The sequence below is a fragment of the Pyrus communis genome, chromosome 3, assembly GCF_963583255.1.
Source record: "Pyrus communis chromosome 3, drPyrComm1.1, whole genome shotgun sequence".
Lineage (NCBI taxonomy): Eukaryota > Viridiplantae > Streptophyta > Magnoliopsida > Rosales > Rosaceae > Pyrus > Pyrus communis.
In genome coordinates this window covers 13,407,024-13,427,846 of record NC_084805.1, presented here as the reverse complement: position 1 = coordinate 13,427,846, position 20,823 = coordinate 13,407,024, and the positions used below count along the sequence as shown (strand labels likewise).

General features: G+C 38.5%; 3 protein-coding genes, 1 long non-coding RNA gene and 1 other non-coding gene across 8 annotated transcripts; 1 reads left to right on the top strand and 4 right to left on the bottom strand.

The window, feature by feature from the left end:
- Nucleotides 1-384: 384 nt before the first annotated feature.
- On the top strand, nt 385-2,695 carry LOC137729285 (uncharacterized). Its single transcript, XM_068468163.1, has 4 exons — nt 385-707; nt 1,166-1,389; nt 1,712-1,819; nt 2,332-2,695. The coding sequence occupies exons 1-4, from the start codon at nt 494-496 to the stop codon at nt 2,452-2,454; spliced, it is 669 nt and encodes a 222-aa protein (XP_068324264.1). The 5' UTR covers nt 385-493; the 3' UTR covers nt 2,455-2,695.
- A 338-nt stretch (nt 2,696-3,033) lies between these two features.
- On the bottom strand, nt 3,034-7,081 carry LOC137729284 (tubulin alpha chain-like). 2 transcript variants are annotated; one of them, XM_068468162.1, is made up of 4 exons: nt 6,858-7,075; nt 3,980-4,585; nt 3,418-3,878; nt 3,095-3,335 (listed from the first exon to the last, which is right to left on the bottom strand). In XM_068468162.1, exons 1-4 carry the CDS (start codon nt 6,948-6,950, stop codon nt 3,221-3,223), a joined length of 1,275 nt encoding a protein of 424 aa, XP_068324263.1. In that variant the 5' UTR covers nt 6,951-7,075; the 3' UTR covers nt 3,095-3,220. The 2 variants fall into 2 exon arrangements, with proteins under 2 accessions (XP_068324261.1, XP_068324263.1); XM_068468160.1 differs by having other exon boundaries at nt 3,034-3,878; nt 6,858-7,081.
- Nucleotides 7,082-8,270: 1,189 nt separating this feature from the next.
- Nucleotides 8,271-10,142, bottom strand: LOC137730064 (uncharacterized). 2 transcript variants are annotated; one of them, XR_011068080.1, is made up of 4 exons: nt 9,946-10,119; nt 9,731-9,845; nt 9,380-9,446; nt 8,271-8,540 (listed from the first exon to the last, which is right to left on the bottom strand). It is a non-coding gene; the product is annotated as an uncharacterized lncRNA (long non-coding RNA). The 2 variants fall into 2 exon arrangements; XR_011068081.1 differs by lacking the exon at nt 9,731-9,845 and having other exon boundaries at nt 9,946-10,142.
- Nucleotides 10,143-14,531: 4,389 nt separating this feature from the next.
- Nucleotides 14,532-17,018, bottom strand: LOC137728800 (tubulin alpha chain-like). Of its 2 annotated transcripts, XM_068467572.1 has the most exons (4): nt 16,784-17,018; nt 15,453-16,058; nt 14,891-15,351; nt 14,532-14,808 (listed from the first exon to the last, which is right to left on the bottom strand). In XM_068467572.1, exons 1-4 carry the CDS (start codon nt 16,874-16,876, stop codon nt 14,634-14,636), a joined length of 1,335 nt encoding a protein of 444 aa, XP_068323673.1. In that variant the 5' UTR covers nt 16,877-17,018; the 3' UTR covers nt 14,532-14,633. The 2 variants fall into 2 exon arrangements, with proteins under 2 accessions (XP_068323673.1, XP_068323671.1); XM_068467570.1 differs by having other exon boundaries at nt 14,532-15,351; nt 16,784-17,014.
- LOC137730393 (small nucleolar RNA snoR99) lies at nt 16,163-16,270 on the bottom strand. The gene has a single exon (XR_011068153.1). It is a non-coding gene; the product is annotated as a small nucleolar RNA snoR99 (small nucleolar RNA).
- Nucleotides 17,019-20,823: the final 3,805 nt, after the last annotated feature.

Below are 20,823 nucleotides of genomic sequence, written 5' to 3'. Positions count from 1 at the left end.
TATACTCTAGTAAAGGTTCGATCTCCACTAATTATTCTTTCTTCTAATAACTAGTAGTCTAACTTACTAACGTTATCGCTTTGCGATACAAAAAATAACAATTACTGTATTGATTCGATTAAAACGCCATTGCTCTTGATTTTACTAGCTAAGTAAAAAATCATTATCATCGTTGCTCCCCAAATTGGCCAAAACAAAAAAAGAAGAATAAATACACCAAAGGGGAAATGTATAATGTTGAATAACGTCAGTCTCTCTGGCCGCAAGTTTCAGCCACACTTAGCAGACCACGTAACCACGCCATTTCCCGCGCAAGTTAGCCGCCAACACCTCTCTGCCGCTAAAATACACCAGTACATCTTGTCACCACTTGCTTCTTCACCTCTGATTCTCTGCACAAAGCCTTCGTTCTAAAAAAATAATCACTTCTTTTTCTTCTTCTTTCTTTTAGCCATCGGAAGCGAAGTGAAATGAGATTATTTTTTCATTGAGAATGGCGTCTATTCAAATGTTGAAGTCCCCTCTCTCTTCAATCCCAGTTTCCCAGTCGAATTTTCCCGGAAAATCCAGCCGGGTTTTCTCGGAAAATCAGTCCAGGAAATGTTTAATCAGGTTGTCAGGATACAGGGGGTCTGGATATCTATTGAGAGATAGGAGGAGATTTGGGGTCTGCTGCAAAGCTCAAGAATCTGACAGCAAAAGCAATGGTGGGCTCTTCAAAATTCTTTTTCTGTTTTTTTTTTTTTCTTTTAAATTATTTTCTGGTTCTTATTTAGCATGTGAAGGTTGGGGTTTGTTGATATTTTGGGGAGTTGTTCTGATACAAGCGATATTCTACTTTAAGCTAATCTAACCTGCGAGGAGAGAGATTCGAACTCGGTTGCATACAAAGGAGTTGTTTTGAAATATGGGTTTCTTTGTTTTGTATGAAGAAGTTTATATTGTCTATGTTTTTAATGTTTATAAGTGAAAAACTAATGGTCACTTTAATTTTACTTAGGAAAAGGTTGGTTAATTACTGGGTAGTTTAAACTGAGAAACTAATTCTGGTAAATTAAGCACAAAGATGGAATTTGTATGGTATTTCTGAGGAGATAACTACAACTTCAAGGGAATGGTTGCAAGTTGCATCTATATGTTCCTGAGTTTGAAGTGTATGTTTCAGGTGAAGAACCGCCCGAGTCGCTGTTTATGAAGGAATTAAGGAGGAGGGGTATGAATCCCACTTCTTTGCTTGAGGAAAGAGAGAGGACCGATTACGGAATGAACGATGAGATGAGGAATGAAGATAGAGGTTTCTCAGCTAGAAATGCGGTCTCAACCGAAATTGAGAAAAGCCTCGCAAATCAAAGGGAGCGGTCGATGCAATTGAACAGCGAAGGCCTCGAGGTTGAATCACTTTTATTTCGTTATTGGTTTTGTTTCTTGTAATTTTCTATGGAAATGGCTGTTTTAGGTGATTGTAAAATCAATCTAATGTGAAACTTTGGCACATCATATCTTACGTTTACAGTAACCGTTGGTATAATAGTTTTAAGAAATGGCAATTGGTTCTTGGTGTATTCATGAGATGAGCTGCACCGAGTGTCAAAACTACGTATTTAGCTTCAGCACAATTCACCTCCCCTGTTTATTGAAATGGTCTTGCTTTGTGCATGTGACAATAAACTTGCGAAAATTTTATGTGCGTAACTTCTTCATCTGTTTTCAGGGGTTAATCCCTCGGGCCAGACTCTTGCTGACGATTGGAGGGTCGTTCTTCTTGGGGTTTTGGCCATTGATCCTCATAACTGTAGCACTCTTCTCTGCTCTCTACTTGGTAAACTCTCTTCCTTGGCCTTGAATTCGTTCATAATTTTACTCTTGCTTTCCATCCAGACGTCCGAATGTGTATTATTACAAATGCCAATCCTTCACCCTTAGTAGGCAGTTTGCTTCGTTATTGTTAATTTTTTGTTAGTCTACCATTATTCCCTAAACTTAAGTTAGGATGTGAAGGAGCGTTTCCTTATCACCGAGGAGCTCAACTTGTAGAATTCAGTAGAGATGGCGATGACAGTTGTAAGGATTCGAACTTAGAATCTTCATTCTGATACTAAGTTAATGTTTTTGTAGTTTACCATTTTTCTCAGGAGTTTAAGCTGTGTAAATAGAAACGCATATTTTGATCGCATTATTATGGTTTTTGTTCTTTTTTCTGGAAGCATAAATTTCCCGAATTTCGTGCCACTTGTCATGTTTACGTGTCAGCGTGTGTGTGTGAGCAAGAGAGAAGTTAGTGTTTACATTGTATTAAGTGTAAGATATTGATCCTCCAATCTTCTTGGGCAGTACTTTGGATCAACTTTTGTCCATGACGGAAGCAGTTCTCAGATATCAGCACTCCAATACATTGATCCGTACGAACTTCTGGAAGATGAAAGGATTTCTCAAATAGCACCGCGTGTAAAGTGAAGCGCAAGTCTTTCACATAACTTACAGACTCCAAATACAGGTTTCGGCCAACTAGTTTCTTGCCTCTTGTTTATTCTTTCTCTGTATAAATCTCAAACTTATAAATAATTTGGTTTTCTTTTTATTTCCGTCTCCAATCTCTATGATCGCATGCGATGCTGTTCTGGTTAATGCCCTTGAACAATGTCGCGTTCCATTTTTATGAACAATGGTTTTAATTTATAGTAATTTCCCACTTGAAGTTTCGTTATGAACAACGTATACAAAACAACCTAAATTTCTGCAAATTGGTGCTGTATGTGAATGCTTGTCATATGAAAGTAAGAAATCTATTTTGCACGAGCATTTCTTGGGAAAACCTCCGATAACAGTCACCGGATCGTTTCAAGCAGCCGTTAGCGTCAAACTCAGCCACACCGTCGCTCACTCTTCAGTTGGAACTTGAGTCATCTCTGTAAGCGAAGCGACTCGTGTTGAGGTCATTGGCATGGATGGGTATTCCATTGTTTGAACATTTTGGTCCTTTCTTTCATGTCGAATAAAAGGAACCCTCGTGGAACAAACAATTAACATTGGCAATAGCAAAATATCATATACTAATCCAACTCACATTGCAAATGAAGTAGGCAAGCACAAAACATATTTTTCAACAGAGCTGATGCCATTACAACACAAGGTCTTATGGGCAAACCAACAAATAATAACACTCGGACTACAATAACAAACGGCAACACTCAGACTAGAACAATAACAAACAATAGAAACTTCAGTTAGTACTCATCTTCACCATCGTCCTCGCCTTCATCAGCCTCAGCACCAACTTCTTCATAATCCTTCTCAAGGGCGGCAAGATCCTCACGGGCTTCAGAGAACTCTCCTTCCTCCATACCCTCACCCACATACCAGTGCACAAAGGCACGCTTGGCATACATGAGGTCAAACTTGTGGTCAATTCGGGAGAACACCTCAGCAACACTGGTCGAGTTGGAGATCATGCACACGGCCCTCTGCACCTTGGCAAGGTCGCCTCCCGGGACAACAGTAGGTGGCTGGTAGTTGATACCGCACTTGAATCCAGTAGGGCACCAGTCCACAAACTGAATGGTACGCTTGGTCTTGATGGTCGCAACAGCAGCATTCACATCCTTGGGTACAACATCACCACGGTACATCAGACAGCAGGCCATGTATTTGCCGTGGCGGGGATCACACTTTGCCATCATGGATGAGGGCTCGAAGGCACTGTTGGTGATTTCAGCCACAGAGAGTTGTTCATGGTACGCCTTCTCTGCAGAGATGACTGGTGCATATGAGGAAAGCATAAAGTGGATTCTGGGGTATGGGACCAAGTTGGTCTGGAATTCAGTCACGTCCACATTAAGTGCACCATCGAACCTCAGAGAAGCAGTCAAAGAGGAAATGACCTGAAAACAAAACAGAAACATAATTTAGTAACAATCCACTCCGTACAAATCAATGTGATCTAAGTTCTGTCTTCAAAATTTTAAACCAGATAGTTCTGTACCTGAGACACAAGGCGGTTGAGGTTGGTGTAGGTGGGTCGCTCAATGTCAAGAGAGCGCCTGCAGATATCATAGATAGCCTCGTTGTCAAGGAGCACTGCAACATCGGTGTGTTCCAGGAGGGAGTGGGTTGAGAGGACACTATTGTAGGGCTCAACCACAGATGTAGAAACCTGTGGAGATGGATACACAGTGAAACCAAGCTTCGACTTCTTTCCATAGTCAACAGAGAGACGCTCCAAAAGAAGGGACCCAAGACCAGAGCCAGTTCCTCCACCAACAGCATTGAAAACAAGGAACCCTTGAAGCCCAGTGCAGTTGTCAGCAAGTTTACGGATGCGGTCCAAGCAGAGATCAACAATCTCCTTGCCGATGGTGTAGTGACCACGGGCGAAGTTGTTGGCAGCATCTTCCTTGCCACTAATGAGTTGCTCAGGGTGGAAAAGCTGGCGGTAAGTTCCGGTCCTCACTTCATCAATGACAGTGGGCTCAAGATCAACAAACACAGCGCGAGGCACATGCTTTCCAGCTCCAGTTTCACTAAAGAATGTGTTGAAGGCATCATCACCTCCACCGACGGTCTTGTCACTAGGCATTTGGCCATCAGGCTGTACAAGAACACAAAAAATTAGCAACTAATCCACAAATCAAGTAAAAAAACACAAGAAAATTCCAAATTCCATGGAGTTACTATCCTTAAATGCTAATGAGTTACTGTCAATTATAAATTAACAAACAGCTCAATAACAAATGCAAAGCATCCACATCGACTCGTAACAAAATTTCAAAACAAGAACCACCAAAACAAAGCATTGTTAAAAGAATTAACCTATCCCATTCAAAAATGATCATCCCAATAGCACTCAAACCACTGCTAACACCATCTCCAATGGTGACCTAAAACCTAAAAATATTTAGCCCAGAAAATTTAGGTTTTAGCCCAGAAACAGCTTTTCTACTCCAACCCTTCTGGCTTAAAATTTTAGCCCCAGATTATCAAAGAATGAATTAAGATTATTTTTTTTTTAAATTAACTTTTTTAAAAAAAAAATTTATGTAGACTATCCTAAATTAATTTTATGAACATTTTAACCATATTTAAATTCTGATAAATTTTGAAAAATCACTAAATCAATACATGAAAATCAAGATAAACCATATAAACTTAATACCAACGACATTTAATAAACCACATAATTTTTTAAAATTATTCTCGCCGTTAGATTTAATTTTGGACTGTTAGATCTTTTTGTTTACCGTTATATTTGATCTAAACCGTTGGATTCAATAAATACATAAATATAAAACTAAAAAAAAAAAAAAAAAAAAGTAGTCGTTGGATCCATTTAACATCACCATTCAATTACAAAAGGCAGCCTAACGCCTACTTTTTGCTTTAAAACATGAGGAACAGCCCCACGTGGGGCGGCCAAACAACAACCCCACGTGGGACGGCCAAACAACAACCCCACGTGGGGCGGCCAAACAACAACCCCACGTGGGGCGGCCAAACAACAACCCCACGTGGGGCGGCCAAACAACAACCCCACGTGGGGCGGCCAAACAACAACCCCACGTGGGGCGGCCAAACAACAACCCCACGTGGGGCGGCCAAACAACAACACCACGTGGGGCGGCCAAACAACAACACCACGTGGGGCGGCCAAACAACAACACCACGTGGGGCGGTTCCCTCATGTTTCAAAGCAAAAAGTAACCGTTAGGCTGTTTTTGGTAATTGAATGATGATATTAAATGGATACAACGACTACCTTTTTTTTTTAAGTTTTATATTTATGTATTTATTAAATTCAACGGCTTAAATTAAATATAATTAAATATAACAGTAAAAAAAAAGATCTAACGGTTCAAATTTAAATCCAACGGCTAGAATAATTTTAAAAAATTATGTGGTTTATTAAATGTCGTTGGTATTAAGTTTATGTGGTTTATCTTGATTTTCATGTATTGATTTAGTGATTTTTCAAAATTTATCGGAATTTAAATATTTTTAGGTTAAAATGTTCATAAAATTAATTTAGGATAGTCTATATAAAATTAATTTAGGATAGTCTACATAAAATTAATTTAAGCCAGAAGGGTTGGAGGAGAAAAGCTGTTTCTGGGCTAAAACCTAAATTTTCTGGCTAAATATTTTTAGGTTTTAGGTCAGCATTGGAGATGGTCTCGGGGCAGACGTAAAGTCCCAATTACAAAGCCAAACGAGACAACATTTCAAAATCATAAATGGTAATCAATCCAGTCTGTTTTTAATAAAATAAATTTTTTTTTTAAATGGTGAAGAAAACGAAGAAACATAACAAAGACTTTAAATCTCAGACATCCAAGTAAGGATAAAAGCAGCTTGAGCTGTCAAACCCGGCGACGGGCAAAAGCTCTTAGGCGGCCACCGAGAGTGTTCTTGAGAAACAAGCCTTTGGATACGATTTCACCATCACATTACAATAAGAGCACAAAATATAGGAAATAACATAAAAAAATACAATCTGAGGAACAAAATCGGTTCAATTAAAAGATAATTACAACTCGAACTCCGAATTTTTCAGAATATGCAATTTGTCTGTCAAAAACAACAGCACTGAATCATAGATCCAAGGAAAATCAAATGATTTGACAACACTAATAACATTAATTTCGCATACAAATCAAAATCAACAATTCTAGGTGCATCGATTCTCAAAAAGCACAGATCTGATTGGTAACTGAGTCAAATGCAGATAAAAACACAGATCCAATACAAATCACGAAGAATCGCAGCATAATAGTCACAGATCTATCAGAAACCGAACAAATCACAGATCGGAAATGCAAATCTGCGTATGAACAAAATCGATAGATAAATGTAGAGAGAGAGGATACCTGGATGCCATGCTCAAGGCAGTAAAGCTCCCAGCAGGCATTGCCGACCTGGATACCAGCCTGACCGATGTGGATCGAAATGCACTCCCTCATCTTTGTCGATCGAAACCGCGAAACGAAACCGAAGAACGAGAGACTGTAAACAAACAAGAAGAAGAGCCGAAAGCGTTTATTAAGACGCCCTCTGTGAAACCCTCTGCTTTCTGATGAGATCTGATGGGGGGATCTCGGGGAGGTATTTATAGGCGGAAATGCGAAGGAGGAGATGCGAAATTTAACCAGAGGTGGTTGGGGAGGGAACGGACGGCCAGGATTTAGTGGTGGGCTGTCTTTTATGTGGTGCTGGTCTGGCTTAACCACCTCTTCTAACCCCGGTTGGCTTTTCTATCCTACTTTTTGGATTTTTAAAGCTTAAATGTGAAAATAATCTTTGAGTTTTACATGTTCCGTCAATTTAATTCTCGTATTTTCAATTTAGTCGATTTGGTCCTTATGATTTAAACAATTAACCAATTTGGTCAATTTTGTTAATGTAATGTTTAATGTTTTATTTTAAATTATTAAAAACTCTAGTTATCTAAGAAATATGAAAAGTTCATCGTAACATTTGAAATAAAATAAAATAAAAATTTTAATTATGAAAAGTTCATCGTAACATTTGAAATAAAATAAAATAAAAATTTAAATTAAAAACTCAAGGTAACATCTCTAACCACGAATGTGGAGTGGGGAATAGAGATCCACAAAGGAGGAGAAGAGGTGCAAATCAATTCTACGAAGGTGGTGGAAGCAAAGATGACTCAAACTGGGGTTGTATAGGTTGGCGTAGGGGAGCAGAATGAGGAGAGCAACGTCGACGTATTGCTGGAGAAATGATGCAGATTCGCTGGCAAATGGGAGACCGTGGGGTGAAATTTTTTCGGAGAGAGATAGGATGAGTAGTTATGGAGCGATTCATGGTGGCTAGAGTGTTGCTTTGGATGGATTTGATGATGGTGGTGGCTAGGATTTGGAAAAAGTAAGAAGCGGGAGGGTTTCAATTGTTATCGTTGAATTTTTATTATTTTCTTTTTTTTCTTAATTCTTTTATAGTTTTTATTTTATTTTCTTAATTTTATTCTTTCTTTTATCAATTTGAAACATGTTTGTAAATTTTTTACGATAATTGGATGGAAAAGGAGCACATTGATTAATTGAGTCAAACATAGGGACTAAATTGGTCGGAAGTGTTAAACACAGGGCCATTTTAACATTTAAGTCTTTTTTAAAATTGATTTTTGATGACCGAATGGAGTATATAACGTTGAAATTGGGTCGGATCTGACACACCCCGACCGGAATCAAGGCGTGATGGCCATCACGTGAAGGTGACGTAACCAAAAGTGCGAGTGATGTAAGAAAATTGTGAACAAATTAAAACTGAAACTAGAATTTAACTAACTAATAATGTGAGTGCGCAGTAGTGGTTACAACCCATAACTACAAATATTCAAAGCATAGCTAACATATGGGTAAAGAAATCGAACGAGAGAATTACATATTACACAACTGGAGATAAGTTTAAGTTCCTAGATGGAGAAATACACAACTGGAGATAAGTTTTAGTTCCTACATTAAGATGAGATATGTCACAACCACCAACTATTCCTCGTATGCCACAGAGATAAATCAACTAATTAAGACCTGGATGGGCGAAAAACAGAAGGGTGAATGGGCACAAAAATAAATGTTTATAAAATCCATTTATTTTTCAATCATACTAACCCCTTGCTATAAAACAAGTATAGTTTGCAAAAAATGATACTACGTATAAGTATGAAAATCAAAAGCATGCCAAATGTAAGTTCAGAAGTATGCCACAACAGATATTCTCAACAACAGTATAGATATGATTATGTGCTATAATTTATACTAACATGTCAGTCGGAGTCACCTAATGTGACATGTACAACTGCACCTATCACTTATCCATCTATGTTAACACATCGAGTCGAAAATGCCTAGTGCAGTCTATACGACAAGCTAGGTTTGATAATAACGCTCTAGTACTACTATCACGTGAAGCTTGTACTTGGGGCAGTCACCATTGAGTTGAAACCACCTATTGTAGTCTATACGACAAGTTAACACCTACTTGGATCTAAGGCGAGCGTGTAGTGTCGGGGGGTGAACATACACGTGAAGGCTAGCCTGGCCTCAGGCTAAGCATTCACCTAGGGTGTAGCAATGATGAGCAAAGTATAGATATGCATGCCGATAAGTCTCAATCATTAAATCAAACACATAACCTTACCTGAACTTACCTGCACGTCCTGCTCTCACCTTAGAATTTCAAACCATTCACAACAATCAAGTGCAGGTAAAATGCATATGGGTATGCCATGATATTGAGTAAAAACCCAAAACATAATATAGCATTTTGAAATATAAAAGTCATGGCATAACATGCATAATTCATTTAAAACATTTATGGAAACTATAGCGTATATACGTAAATATATGAAAACAAAATGCCCACTCACTGGTAAGTCGTAGGCTCGTAACCTCCTAGCCTTGCGTGCCCATGTACGTCCTCGGGGTAAGTCTCCCCTATATGTGAAATTACTAAATAAATTAGGTTAATGATACATATACGGAAACTTAAATAAAACCCCATAGTTTTGCTCAAACCTAGGGTTTAAATATACGAAAATGATCTACTTGACGTCATGGACCTACAAAAATTTCAGAATAATTTTTGGACACTGGACGCGCCCTCACGAGCCTGCCAAGGCACGGCCACATGCGCCGGCTACGAGCTGCACGTGCGGCCCATGTGACTAACGACACTAGGAATATTCCGTTGAAACCTTAACAGAAGTTAATGGTGTTACCTAACGCTATTAGAATATTCCGTCAACTTTGACATAATATTCCTTGTCTTCTCCGATGAGCCTCATCGTCCGCCACTGTCTGGTTTCACCAGAAACTAGAAAAACTCGCCAGTTTCTGGGAATTTTTCAAACCTTTATATCTTGCTCAATTCGCAACCATTTTTCATGAAATTTATATGGATTTGAAGCTTATGAAGAGTAGAACAACGTTATACCTTCCAAAAGTCCAAAAGTGGACGGAAAATGGCCTGAAAACAGCTCGAACGTCTCGGCCAAAACGTTAACTCCTTGAACGTGCTTGTTTCGATGTCAACGCTTCACCAAAACTAGTCTAGGGACTTTAAGGAGTTACGTGAATGCTTCCACAACCTTCAAAACTTGGTAACTTGGCCGCGATCACATCGACACAAAAACCACCGAGTCGGAGCTTCCTAGTCAATGGGTCAAAACTCGTCAAATTGAAAAACGGTTGGTATGGTTGTGATTGTGAGGTCGAGAGGATCACGATGGTGGTATTTTCAAGGTCGATTTGTGAAGATTGGTAAAGGTTCTTATTCTTGCAGAGAGAAGAGAGTGAAACAGAGCTTACGGGGACAGAGAGAAGAGAGAGAGATTGAGTGGTTTCTGGTTGGGTAGAAAGAGGGTGGGAGAGGATTTGATTGGTGAGGGAAATTAAGAAAAAGGATTGGTTGTGAGTGAAAGGGGGGCACGAGTCCAATTTAAAAAGAACAAAGGATAGGCTTTTACATATTTCCCACAATAAAAGCAAAACATAAAATCTATCCGAAATAGTGTTTCTAACATTGATAAAATTAACGTACACCCATAACAGCGTGTATAGTTTAATTACGATAGCGAGAAAATAATTTAAATCTGAAATCACGTTCATGTCACTTTGATAACAAAGGCAGAAATGACAATTCACATACTCAGGTAGAAATTACATAGAAAATTAGGAAAAGGTCGTCACAGGATCAATGATTGCCAGGGCCCATGAATTTTCAAAGGTAAAATCCCCTGAATTCTGTTGTTTTTTTTTCTTTCTTGATTTATTGTTTTTATTTTAATTTATAAATGAATTTAAGTATGAGAACTGGCATGGTTAATTATCTCTATATTCGAGGTCTTATATCGAATTTCTCATATTCCAGCAATTGCTTATGTAAAAGAAATATAGGGGCAAAACTTTGGCATATGTCACTGGAAAATGATTTGTGTACATTTTTCTACTTCTACGTGCTTGTTCTTATGTTTATTTTGTTCATAGTAAAAAAAAAAAAGGAATGTGTACAGAGAAAAAAAATGGGTGTGCATAAATCACTTCTCATATCATTTCTATTGAAAATCATCGACAATTAAAATGATCACATACAGTTTTATGAGTTGATATCATCACTAGCAATTAGAAAAAAAATCAGTCAAATATAAATGTACAAAATTTTTAGAAATTGGCCCAAATAGAAAGATTTCAAATTGGAAAAACTTAAAGGACTTTGCTGGTATAGAAACTTTATGAGCATATCCAATGAGAGATCCTTAGGGTCTTCACCACCACTCTTGAGAACTCTTTTAGAAGCTTCAAGGGAGTCTTCAGGTCCCTAAAAGAACATTGTCTTCAATGGGAGGTCAGTAGAATTCTTAAATGTAATGCTGGTGGAGGTTCTGTTGTAGATAATACTTGTGCTCTTGTTGAACCGCTTAAGAAGAGGAATATTCAAGGCTTTGGTCATCTAAAACTGAGAAAGCGCAGACTTCTAGCAAGAATTTATGGGATTCAGAAAGCTTTGTGTCGTGACCCTAATTTATTTCTTTCTAAATTGGAGGATGAGTTAATTTCTGAATATAATGAAGTTCTGAGTGAGGAGGCTACATTTTGGTATCAAAAGTCTCGATTGAGGTGGCTTCAAGAAGGTGATCGTAGTACAAAGCTTTTTCATCTCACTACTGTTGTAAGCAGAAGAAGAAATAGCATTGAGGGGCTTATTAACAACCAAGGTGCTTGGATATCGGAGTTTTCTGATCTGAAAAGGTTGGCTGTGGAGTAGTTTCAAACTATTTTTTCGCATGGGCATAAGTCTAAGCAAATGGAATCTCTTCCTAACGTTTTGCCTGATATGCATGATGCTGACCTTGAAGCTCTTAAAAGCCTCTTTAGTATTGGAGGCCTTAAAGCTTTAAGTATTGATGGTTTTCCTGCTTGCTTTTATCAAGGTCAGTGGAATATATGCGCTAATGATATTTTTGAAATTGTATGGAATGTTGTTCACTTACGGAGATTGCTTGCTGGGCTAAACAGTTTCTGATAACATTGGTCCCTAAAATTGATAATCCTCAAAAGATGTTGAATTTTAGGCCTATCAGTCTTTATTGCACTGCACTCTTTATAAAGTGATCTTTGAAATCATTGTTGCTAGAATTAGACCTCTCTGACCTCATCTGATTAGTCCTAATCAGGCTAGTTTTGTTCTTGGTAGACAAATTTCTGACAATATTCTCATTGCTCAAGAAATTCTTCACAAGTTTAGAGTGTCAAAACGCCGAAAAGGATTTTTAGCCTGGAAAATCAATCTTTCTAAGGTGTATGACAGACTAAATTGGGAGTTTATTGAGTATGTGCTGAATGAGGTTGGTTTTCCTTCGATTTTGGTTCAACTTATGATTGAATGTGTATCCACCATTAGGTGCCAAATTTGTTTTAATGGTGAATTAAGAGATGGTTTTATTCCTCAAAATGGTATTCGGCAAGGGATCATTTGTTTGTTCCATGTACAGAGGAACTCTCTCATATAATTTATACAACTGTGAATAGAGGAAGGTAGAAACCTGTTAAGGCTTCTCAATCTGGACCTGAGGTCACTCATCTATTTTTTGCAGATAATTCAATTCTGTTTTCTGAAGCTACTCCAAAGAAAGCAAGATTAATGAAGAGGTACCTTGAAATTTTTTGCAAAGCTTCTGGTCAAGCCGTTAACTTTGAAAATCTGTTCTTTATTGTTCTCCAAACACGTCTAGGGCTGTTGTTAATGGGAATTACTTAGGAATGACTCTAGTTTAGACCCAAAATTCATGAAAGAATCAAGTGTTCTTATACTTGGAAAGGGATTTGTATGGAGCTGATCTCCTTAAAAAGGGTTTCATGGTTCCTAAATGTCCCTTTATTTGAAACTATTGATGTTGCTAATATCCCCAATGTTGATTGTGTTGTCTCAGATTTTTTAAGTAATGGTTGGTGGGGATCTTGATAAGCTCAGAGACGTGTTGCTAGAGGATATGGTTCAAAAAGTCATGTGTCAGCCTGATGGTACTACTGGTGCAAGTATGGATAAAATTATTTGGAGAGGTGTTTCTAATGGAGCTTTCAATGTTAAGTCAGCTTATAATCTCTTCTTTGATGGAGAGGATTTGCCTGACTCTTGCTGGGATTTTACTAAAAGCTTTTCTTTGGTTAATGAGTAAAGAGAGATTGCTTTCTAACGAGCAGCGAGTTAGAAGACATTTAACTTCTAATTCTTCTTGTAATACTTGTTGCGGAACAATTGGATTCATTGCTCTTATACTCAAGGCAACTGAGGAATGCCCAAAATCTTTATTTTAAGGCTTGGTTGCTGGCAAATCTTAAGGTGAGTTCAAAGGGGGTGCTTGGTGTACTCTTTTCCCTTTTGCTTGTTGGTGTATTTAGAAAGGGAGAAACAAGCAGATTTTTATGTCAATTTTGTCATGGTTATGTATCCAAAAGCGATCATTGTTTGTGAGAGATGTGGCTTTTGTAAAGTCTTCCGTTGAACCTGTCAAGAGACAAATTTCACTTTCTTGGGGATGATCCTGATGTATGTTGGTGCAAGCTAAACGTGGATGGATCTAGAAGGACAAATTCCAGTCGAATTGGGGTTGGTGGCGTACTGAAAGATCATAATGGCGACCGGTTAAGAGGCTTTGCTGTAAATTTGGGACAAGGGCAGGTTTGTGATGCTGGATTATGGAGTTTATACTTTGGTTTACAACTTGCTTTTGATAAGGATGCTACTGATCTTCGAGATGGATTCCTAGGCTATTGTTATGTTGTTAAAGCGAACCCAAGTTGATAATTTCCTTCCTCTGGACACATTTATGCATAGCTGCAGATTAATGATGAGACAATTAAGGAGGTGTGAGTCGAGACACATTTATAAAGAGAAGAATATTGTGGCGGATCAGTTGGTTAACTGGAGTTTAATATAGATATTTGCATTCTTTATTTGATGGGTCTCCCATTTGGATTAGACCAGCTCTCATAAATGATGCCGTTGAAGTCCCTCCAACTCATTTTGCTGTTGTTTTGTAGTTTTCTCTTTGGTTATAGTCCCCGTTCTTCATTAAAAAAATAAAAAAAAGTAAAATAAAACAAAACCTAGAGAGGACACATTACCCTCCACTTGTGGGTCAGACCGAGATTTTTAAATTCAACTTTTTTAGATGCCAACTTTGATATTAAATTTATTACGGTTGGTTTATTAGAGAAAAATTTCTCAGGAAAATTAAAAAAAAAATTCAAAAGTTCAAAATCTGTAATGGTTCCTGCAAAATTTTTGTACTGAATGAGTAAACATCATCGGTATTCATTGATTACCACCCACAAGAAACTACTTTTGCTCCTCCTCAAGCCCCAAGCCAGCTCCTGCATTTGTTCACCTTCGAGTTCCGCTACGCTGCCAAACGATACATAGGCAACTGAACCTTTCGGCCTCTCGTGCCATCTTCGAGTCGCTTGTTCAAGTAGTTGGACAGCATAGCTGGTCCAACGGTCCTCAATCGGCAAAGCTAGTTCAAATTTAGTCCTATTTCGCATTGCAAATCAAGTAGGCAAAAACAAAACATAGTTTTCAACAGAGCTGCAGCCATTAAAACACAAGGTCTTCTGGGCAAACTAACAAATGATGACACACAAGACTAGAAAAATGACAACCCATAGAAACTTCAATTCAAGACGCTCAGTACTCGTCTTCTCCATCATCCTCGCCTTCAGCGGACTCGGCACCAACTTCTTCATAATCCTTCTCAAGGGCAGCAAGGTCCTCACGGGCTTCAGAGAACTCTCCTTCCTCCATACCCTCACCCACATACCAGTGCACAAAGGCACGCTTGGCATACATGAGATCAAACTTGTGGTCAATTCTAGAGAACACCTCAGCAACACTGGTCGAGTTAGAGATCATGCACACAGCCCTCTGCACCTTGGCAAGGTCGCCTCCTGGGACGACAGTAGGTGGCTGGTAGTTGATGCCGCACTTGAATCCAGTAGGGCACCAGTCCACGAACTGAATGGTACGCTTGGTCTTGATGGTGGCTACAGCAGCATTCACATCCTTGGGTACAACGTCACCACGGTACATCAGACAGCAGGCCATATATTTGCCGTGGCGGGGGTCACACTTTGCCATCATGGATGAGGGCTCGAAGGCACTGTTGGTGATTTCAGCCACAGAGAGTTGTTCATGGTACGCCTTCTCCGCAGAGATGACTGGTGCATATGAGGAAAGCATAAAGTGGATTCTGGGGTATGGGACCAAGTTGGTCTGGAATTCAGTCACGTCCACATTAAGGGCACCATCAAACCTCAGAGAAGCAGTCAAAGAGGAAATGACCTGAAAACAAAACAGAAATGAAATTTAGTAACAATCCACTTTGTACAAATCAATGTGATCTGAATTCTGTCTTTGAACTTTTAAACCAGATAGTTGTGTACCTGAGACACAAGGCGGTTGAGGTTGGTGTAGGTGGGTCGCTCAATGTCAAGAGAGCGCCTGCAGATATCATAGATAGCCTCGTTGTCAAGGAGAACTGCAACATCGGTGTGTTCCAGGAGGGAGTGGGTTGAGAGGACACTGTTGTAGGGCTCAACCACAGATGTAGAAACCTGTGGAGATGGATACACAGTGAAACCAAGCTTTGACTTCTTTCCATAGTCAACAGAGAGACGCTCCAAAAGAAGGGACCCAAGACCAGAGCCGGTTCCTCCACCAACAGCGTTGAAAACAAGGAACCCTTGAAGCCCAGTACAGTTGTCAGCAAGTTTACGGATGCGGTCTAAGCAGAGATCAACAATCTCCTTGCCAATGGTGTAATGACCACGGGCAAAGTTGTTGGCAGCATCTTCTTTGCCACTAATAAGTTGCTCAGGGTGGAAGAGCTGGCGGTAAGTTCCAGTCCTCACTTCATCAATAACAGTGGGCTCAAGATCAACAAAAACAGCGCGAGGCACATGCTTGCCAGCTCCAGTTTCACTGAAGAAGGTGTTGAAGGCATCATCACCTCCACCAATGGTCTTGTCACTAGGCATTTGGCCATCAGGCTGTAAAAGAAGACAGAAAATTAACAAACAGCTCAATAACAAATTCAAAGCATTCACATCGACTCGTAACAAATTTTCAAAACAAAGCGCTGTTAAAAGAATTAACCTATTCCATCCAAAAATGATCAGCAAGACACAAGAAGAAAAAAAGCTGACAAAGTGAATAGGATGGACGTAGATTAATTTGAGGGACCTGTTCATCCCAATAGCACTCAAACCACTGCTAACGGGCAGACGTAAAGTCCCAATTACAAAACCAAATGAGACAATATTTCAAAACAATAAATGGCAATCAATCCATTGACGATTTCACCATCACATTTCAATAAAAGCACAAAGTACTGAAAATAACATCAAACATAACAAAATCGGTTGAATTAAAAAATAATTACTACTCAAACTCCGAATTTTCAGAATATGCAATTTTTCGGTCAATAACAACAGCACTGAATCATAGATCCAAGGAAAATCAAATGATTTGACAACACCAATAACATTAATTTTCGCATACAAATCAAAATTAACATTTCTAGGTGTCTCCGATGGTCAGAAAACACCAATCTGATCGATAACTGAGTCAAATGCTGATAACATCACAAAGAATCAGAGCGCAATAGTCACAGATCTATCCGAAACCGAACAAATCACAAATCGAAAATGCAAATGTGCATGCGAACAAAATCGATAGATAAATGTAGAGAGAGAGCGAGAGAAAGAGAGGATACCTGAATGCCATGCTCAAGACAGTAAAGCTCCCAACAGGCATTGCCGACCTGGATACCAGCCTGACCGATGTGGATCGAAATGCACTCCCTCATCTTTGCCGATCGAAACCGAAGAAAGAGAGGCTCTCACAAACAAGAAGAAGAGTCGAAAGCGTTTATTAAGACGCCTTCTGAAACCCCCCCCCCTGTTTTCTGATGATATCTGATGGGGGGATTTGCGGGAGGTATTTATACGTGGAAATGCGAAGGAGGAGATGGGGGAGACAGGAAATTTAACCAGAGGTGGGGTAAGGGTTGCTTACGATTGGGGAGGGAACCGACGGCCATGATTGAGTGGTTGGCAGTCTTTGATGTGGTGCTAGTCTGGCTTAACTACCCTCTTTTAACCGCGGTTGGCTTTTCAATCTTATTGTTTGTTTTCTTTTTTCTTTTTGGTTTTTTTTGTTAAACAAAAGATATTATTTGAGGCAAAACTAAAATTGAGGCTTGTGGGTCACAAATAGTAATCATGTGAAGAAAAAAACAAGTATTACACGAGAATAAAAAAATATATGAACTTGGTAAACCTTTGTGCGGCAGCACAAATGTCCTTGCCCATAAAACTTACCCAATTTTATGCGCAAAACTAAAGCAATCCCGGGACCCCAAATCCAACCACCGCAATACAAGTTTGTGTCACTGACAAGTATGGATTACCTTTACCTTTGGGATTGTAAACAAAGAACTTAATGAAAAGTTTATGATACTGTTCATTTTAACGAAAAATCTTATTTTTACACTAAAAAGTCAATTTTGGTATTGACACACCTCGACCTAAATCAAGGTGTGCTGGCCGTCAGACAGGTACTATTCATTTTACCCTTTATTTTGTCATTATCGTTCAAACTTAAAGTTTTCAAATTCTTATCATTAGTTTTCCTTTGTAATTATGAGTGGCATATATCATTGGAAAACGATTTCCGTAAATTTTTCTACTTCTTTCATATTTATTTTTGTTCATAGTAAAAAATAAAAATGAATACATAGAGAGAGAGAGAGAGAGAGAGAGAGAGAGAAAGGTTTCATAAGCTTCTAAAACTACATACTAAAATTTCATATCGATGTGATGGTCGGATTTTTGCCAATCGCAAACTTAGATGGTGTTCTACAACGAAACTACGTTAAACGGCGGAATTTTGCTAAATGGATGCCAAAAACGGAATCAAGGCATTGAAATTAGCCAAGAACAACATTTTAGATTTTTCGGCATCATGCCGTCACCACGCACCGCAGTCGGCCGGCAACTCACAGATGTGCGCCACCATATGCGTGGCCTGGGCTCGTTGGAATATTCCTTTTGTGGATGGAATTTTGTTAAAATTAACGAAATATTTGAGGAGTATACCTGACTGATTTTTTGGAGAATTTTCAAATCATCATATCTTTTTCATTTTTCAACCAAATTCGACGATCCAAATATGAAATTTCATCTACACACACATGAGGAATCAATTTATACCTGTTTGAAGTCTAAAAGATGGCTAGAATATGTTTGATATTGATGAGAAACTCTCGGCCCGTTTTAAACCTCATTGTTGCTCGATTTTTCTTCAGTGTTTCTCGAAACAAAACCCATGGCTGGGTTCGAAGGGACGTGAGGAATAAGAATATGGTGATTCGATGGTTGTTAATTAGCTGAAAATTTTGAAGATGACGGTGGCATGTAATTGGCAAGGTGACCGGCAAGATAGTGAGGGCACCTTTACTAATTCGTAATCAAAATAGAGGGAATTGAATTGAGGAGGAATTATAATTAGATTCTTATATAAGCTGTCTACTAAAATGTCAGGAATCAGAATAGAAATAATGCTGATTCCATACAAGATGTTTACCAAACACTCTAGAATCGATATTAAAGCTAGTTTAATTAATAAACTGAATTACTAAACTGCCCATGTCCTAATGAAATTCATTTATGGGCTAGTTAGTAAATTTCAATTTTCAAAACAACATAAACGTAGGCTTAATTTTATATATAATTTTTTTAACTAAATAAATAAGTTGGTAAATAAATAAATAAACAAATAAGATAAAGTATAGAAAGAAAGAAAGAAAAAAAGAAAAAAAATCCAGAAATGAGAACATACAATTACATATTTCTCCATCATGAATAGGTGGCTGCGGTGCTGGGCATTTGTAGGAGTTATAAGGGTGGCCGCGGTGGTCAGCGAAAGGGTAGGAGTGTCTCTGGGCTGGCGACGGCGTGGTGTAGGCTGTTAGGGTAATGAAGGGTAATCTTGGGGTTTAAAAATTCAAGTGAGGGTGTAATTGGCATAAGGTTTCCATTCTGGATTCTCCACATCCTCAGAAATTGGATTACCTCTTGCATCCAATTCCAAAATTTACATGGGTCCCACCACATTTTTTTTATTCCCTGTTATTTAGTAAACACAAGAATACTTTGAAATTGGAATTAAGTTCCTATTTTTTATTCCGATTATGGTTACGTAAACATGCCTTAAAAGAGACCGAGAGAAAGAGAAACGGAAAAGAAGAGAGTAGAGGTTTCCAAAGAAATGGGGACCTGTCCTTGGGTACCACGTGGTATACACACTAACGCCACGTGTGTGGATGCAAATTTCTGCCTTCTTCTTCTTGGACAAAATTGCACCTACAAAACAATTAACATTTTAGGTTGGCCAAGAGCCTCACGCGCTCACGATGAATTTGGGGGGGGGTCTTTGGCCGAAGAACCTCTGATGCCAAAGTTAGAATTTAGAGAGAAAAGTGTCTGGAGAGTTTTTGGGAGTTTTGGAAGAGTGTGAAACTAGTCTTTCAAAGAAAATGGAGTCCTATTTATAGAGCATGGCTAGCCCTTGGATGTTTTTTGGGGTGTAATGGTGATTAATTTGGTGATTAATGGATTAATTAGGAATTAATCCATTAACTAGCCTAATTAATTTAATTTATATGTAAGGTTTTAAAGGTTATGGAATGATTTCCTAGTAGAGGATATGAAGTAAAAATGGATGAGATAAATTTGAACTTGTTACCTATTTTGGGCACTGCTCACGTGTAGGAAACCCGGAGTGTCTCGAGGGTAATTTTGTGTTCTTCATCTAAAAATCCACGTATCGCTTCTTGATTATTCTTGGCTCCACAACATGTGCTAAATAAATGATAAATGACCAAAAATACCCTTGGTGATCAAGTTTCGTAGACTCTTCATTATAAATCCAAGTTACATTCCACTTGCGCTCACGCATTTGTATCGACACGTACTATCCAAATATGTCAAGAAATGAGGAAAATATGAAGGGATCAAGTACGATCACGTAGAATTCTGCGTAACCCAACATGGCCTTTTCATACTTTTATAAATTTCGAAAAAAAAAATTTACGCCATTTAAATGCGTTGTAACAATTATGAGATATGAAATACAAAATTTAAATAGTGAAATCTGAGGACAAGATTTCACATCACCCAACTCAAAAAGACATAGGCTCCACCCCGTTGAGAGTTTGTACAATGACCCTATACTTGAGGATTTTTTAGTACTTCAGGACTCCATTTTTGGGCATTAGAAGATGCTTAACCATGTATAATGTTTCTACAATGGTAGGGACAATTTTAGAGACAACACTGGAGACGCTCTTAGCAAATGATTGATTTAGGCAAATATATATATATATATATGTATAACCTATTAGTTATTTGATTGCAAATTAGAGAAAATTGTAGAAATGGTCTCTCAACTTTGATCAATTAGAGCAATGGTCCTTCAACTAAAATCCATAACCATTGGTCCCTTAACTCATCAAAATGTGCAAATGTGGTCATTTTCATCAACTTCGTTAGAATTCTGTTAAAATGAGCTATGTTGGAATGATCATTGCAACAATTGGGTTAAAATTGAGTAACCATTGCTCTAATTGGGTTAAAAGTTGAGGGATCATTGCTACGATTTTTCTCATTTGGTTTTCCATATTTGCTCCTTAATTTAGCCTCACATACATGGCACGTGACTTATTTTGATAGAAGTTCTAACGGAGTTGACAAA

Coding starts and splice junctions, on each gene's coding strand:
- LOC137729284 (XM_068468160.1), bottom strand. CDS start 6,950: ATGAGGGAGTGCATTTCGATCCACATCGGTCAGGCTGGTATCCAGGTC. Junction 4,586..6,857: donor GCCTTGAGCATGGCATCCAG/GTATCCTCTCTC, acceptor GTTCTTGTACAG/CCTGATGGCCAAATGCCTAG. Junction 3,879..3,979: donor TCAACCGCCTTGTGTCTCAG/GTACAGAACTAT, acceptor TTTTGTTTTCAG/GTCATTTCCTCTTTGACTGC.
- LOC137729285 (XM_068468163.1), top strand. CDS start 494: ATGGCGTCTATTCAAATGTTGAAGTCCCCTCTCTCTTCAATCCCAGTT. Junction 708..1,165: donor ATCTGACAGCAAAAGCAATG/GTGGGCTCTTCA, acceptor TGTATGTTTCAG/GTGAAGAACCGCCCGAGTCG. Junction 1,820..2,331: donor TCTTCTCTGCTCTCTACTTG/GTAAACTCTCTT, acceptor CTTCTTGGGCAG/TACTTTGGATCAACTTTTGT.
- LOC137728800 (XM_068467570.1), bottom strand. CDS start 16,876: ATGAGGGAGTGCATTTCGATCCACATCGGTCAGGCTGGTATCCAGGTC. Junction 16,059..16,783: donor GTCTTGAGCATGGCATTCAG/GTATCCTCTCTT, acceptor CTTCTTTTACAG/CCTGATGGCCAAATGCCTAG. Junction 15,352..15,452: donor TCAACCGCCTTGTGTCTCAG/GTACACAACTAT, acceptor TTTTGTTTTCAG/GTCATTTCCTCTTTGACTGC.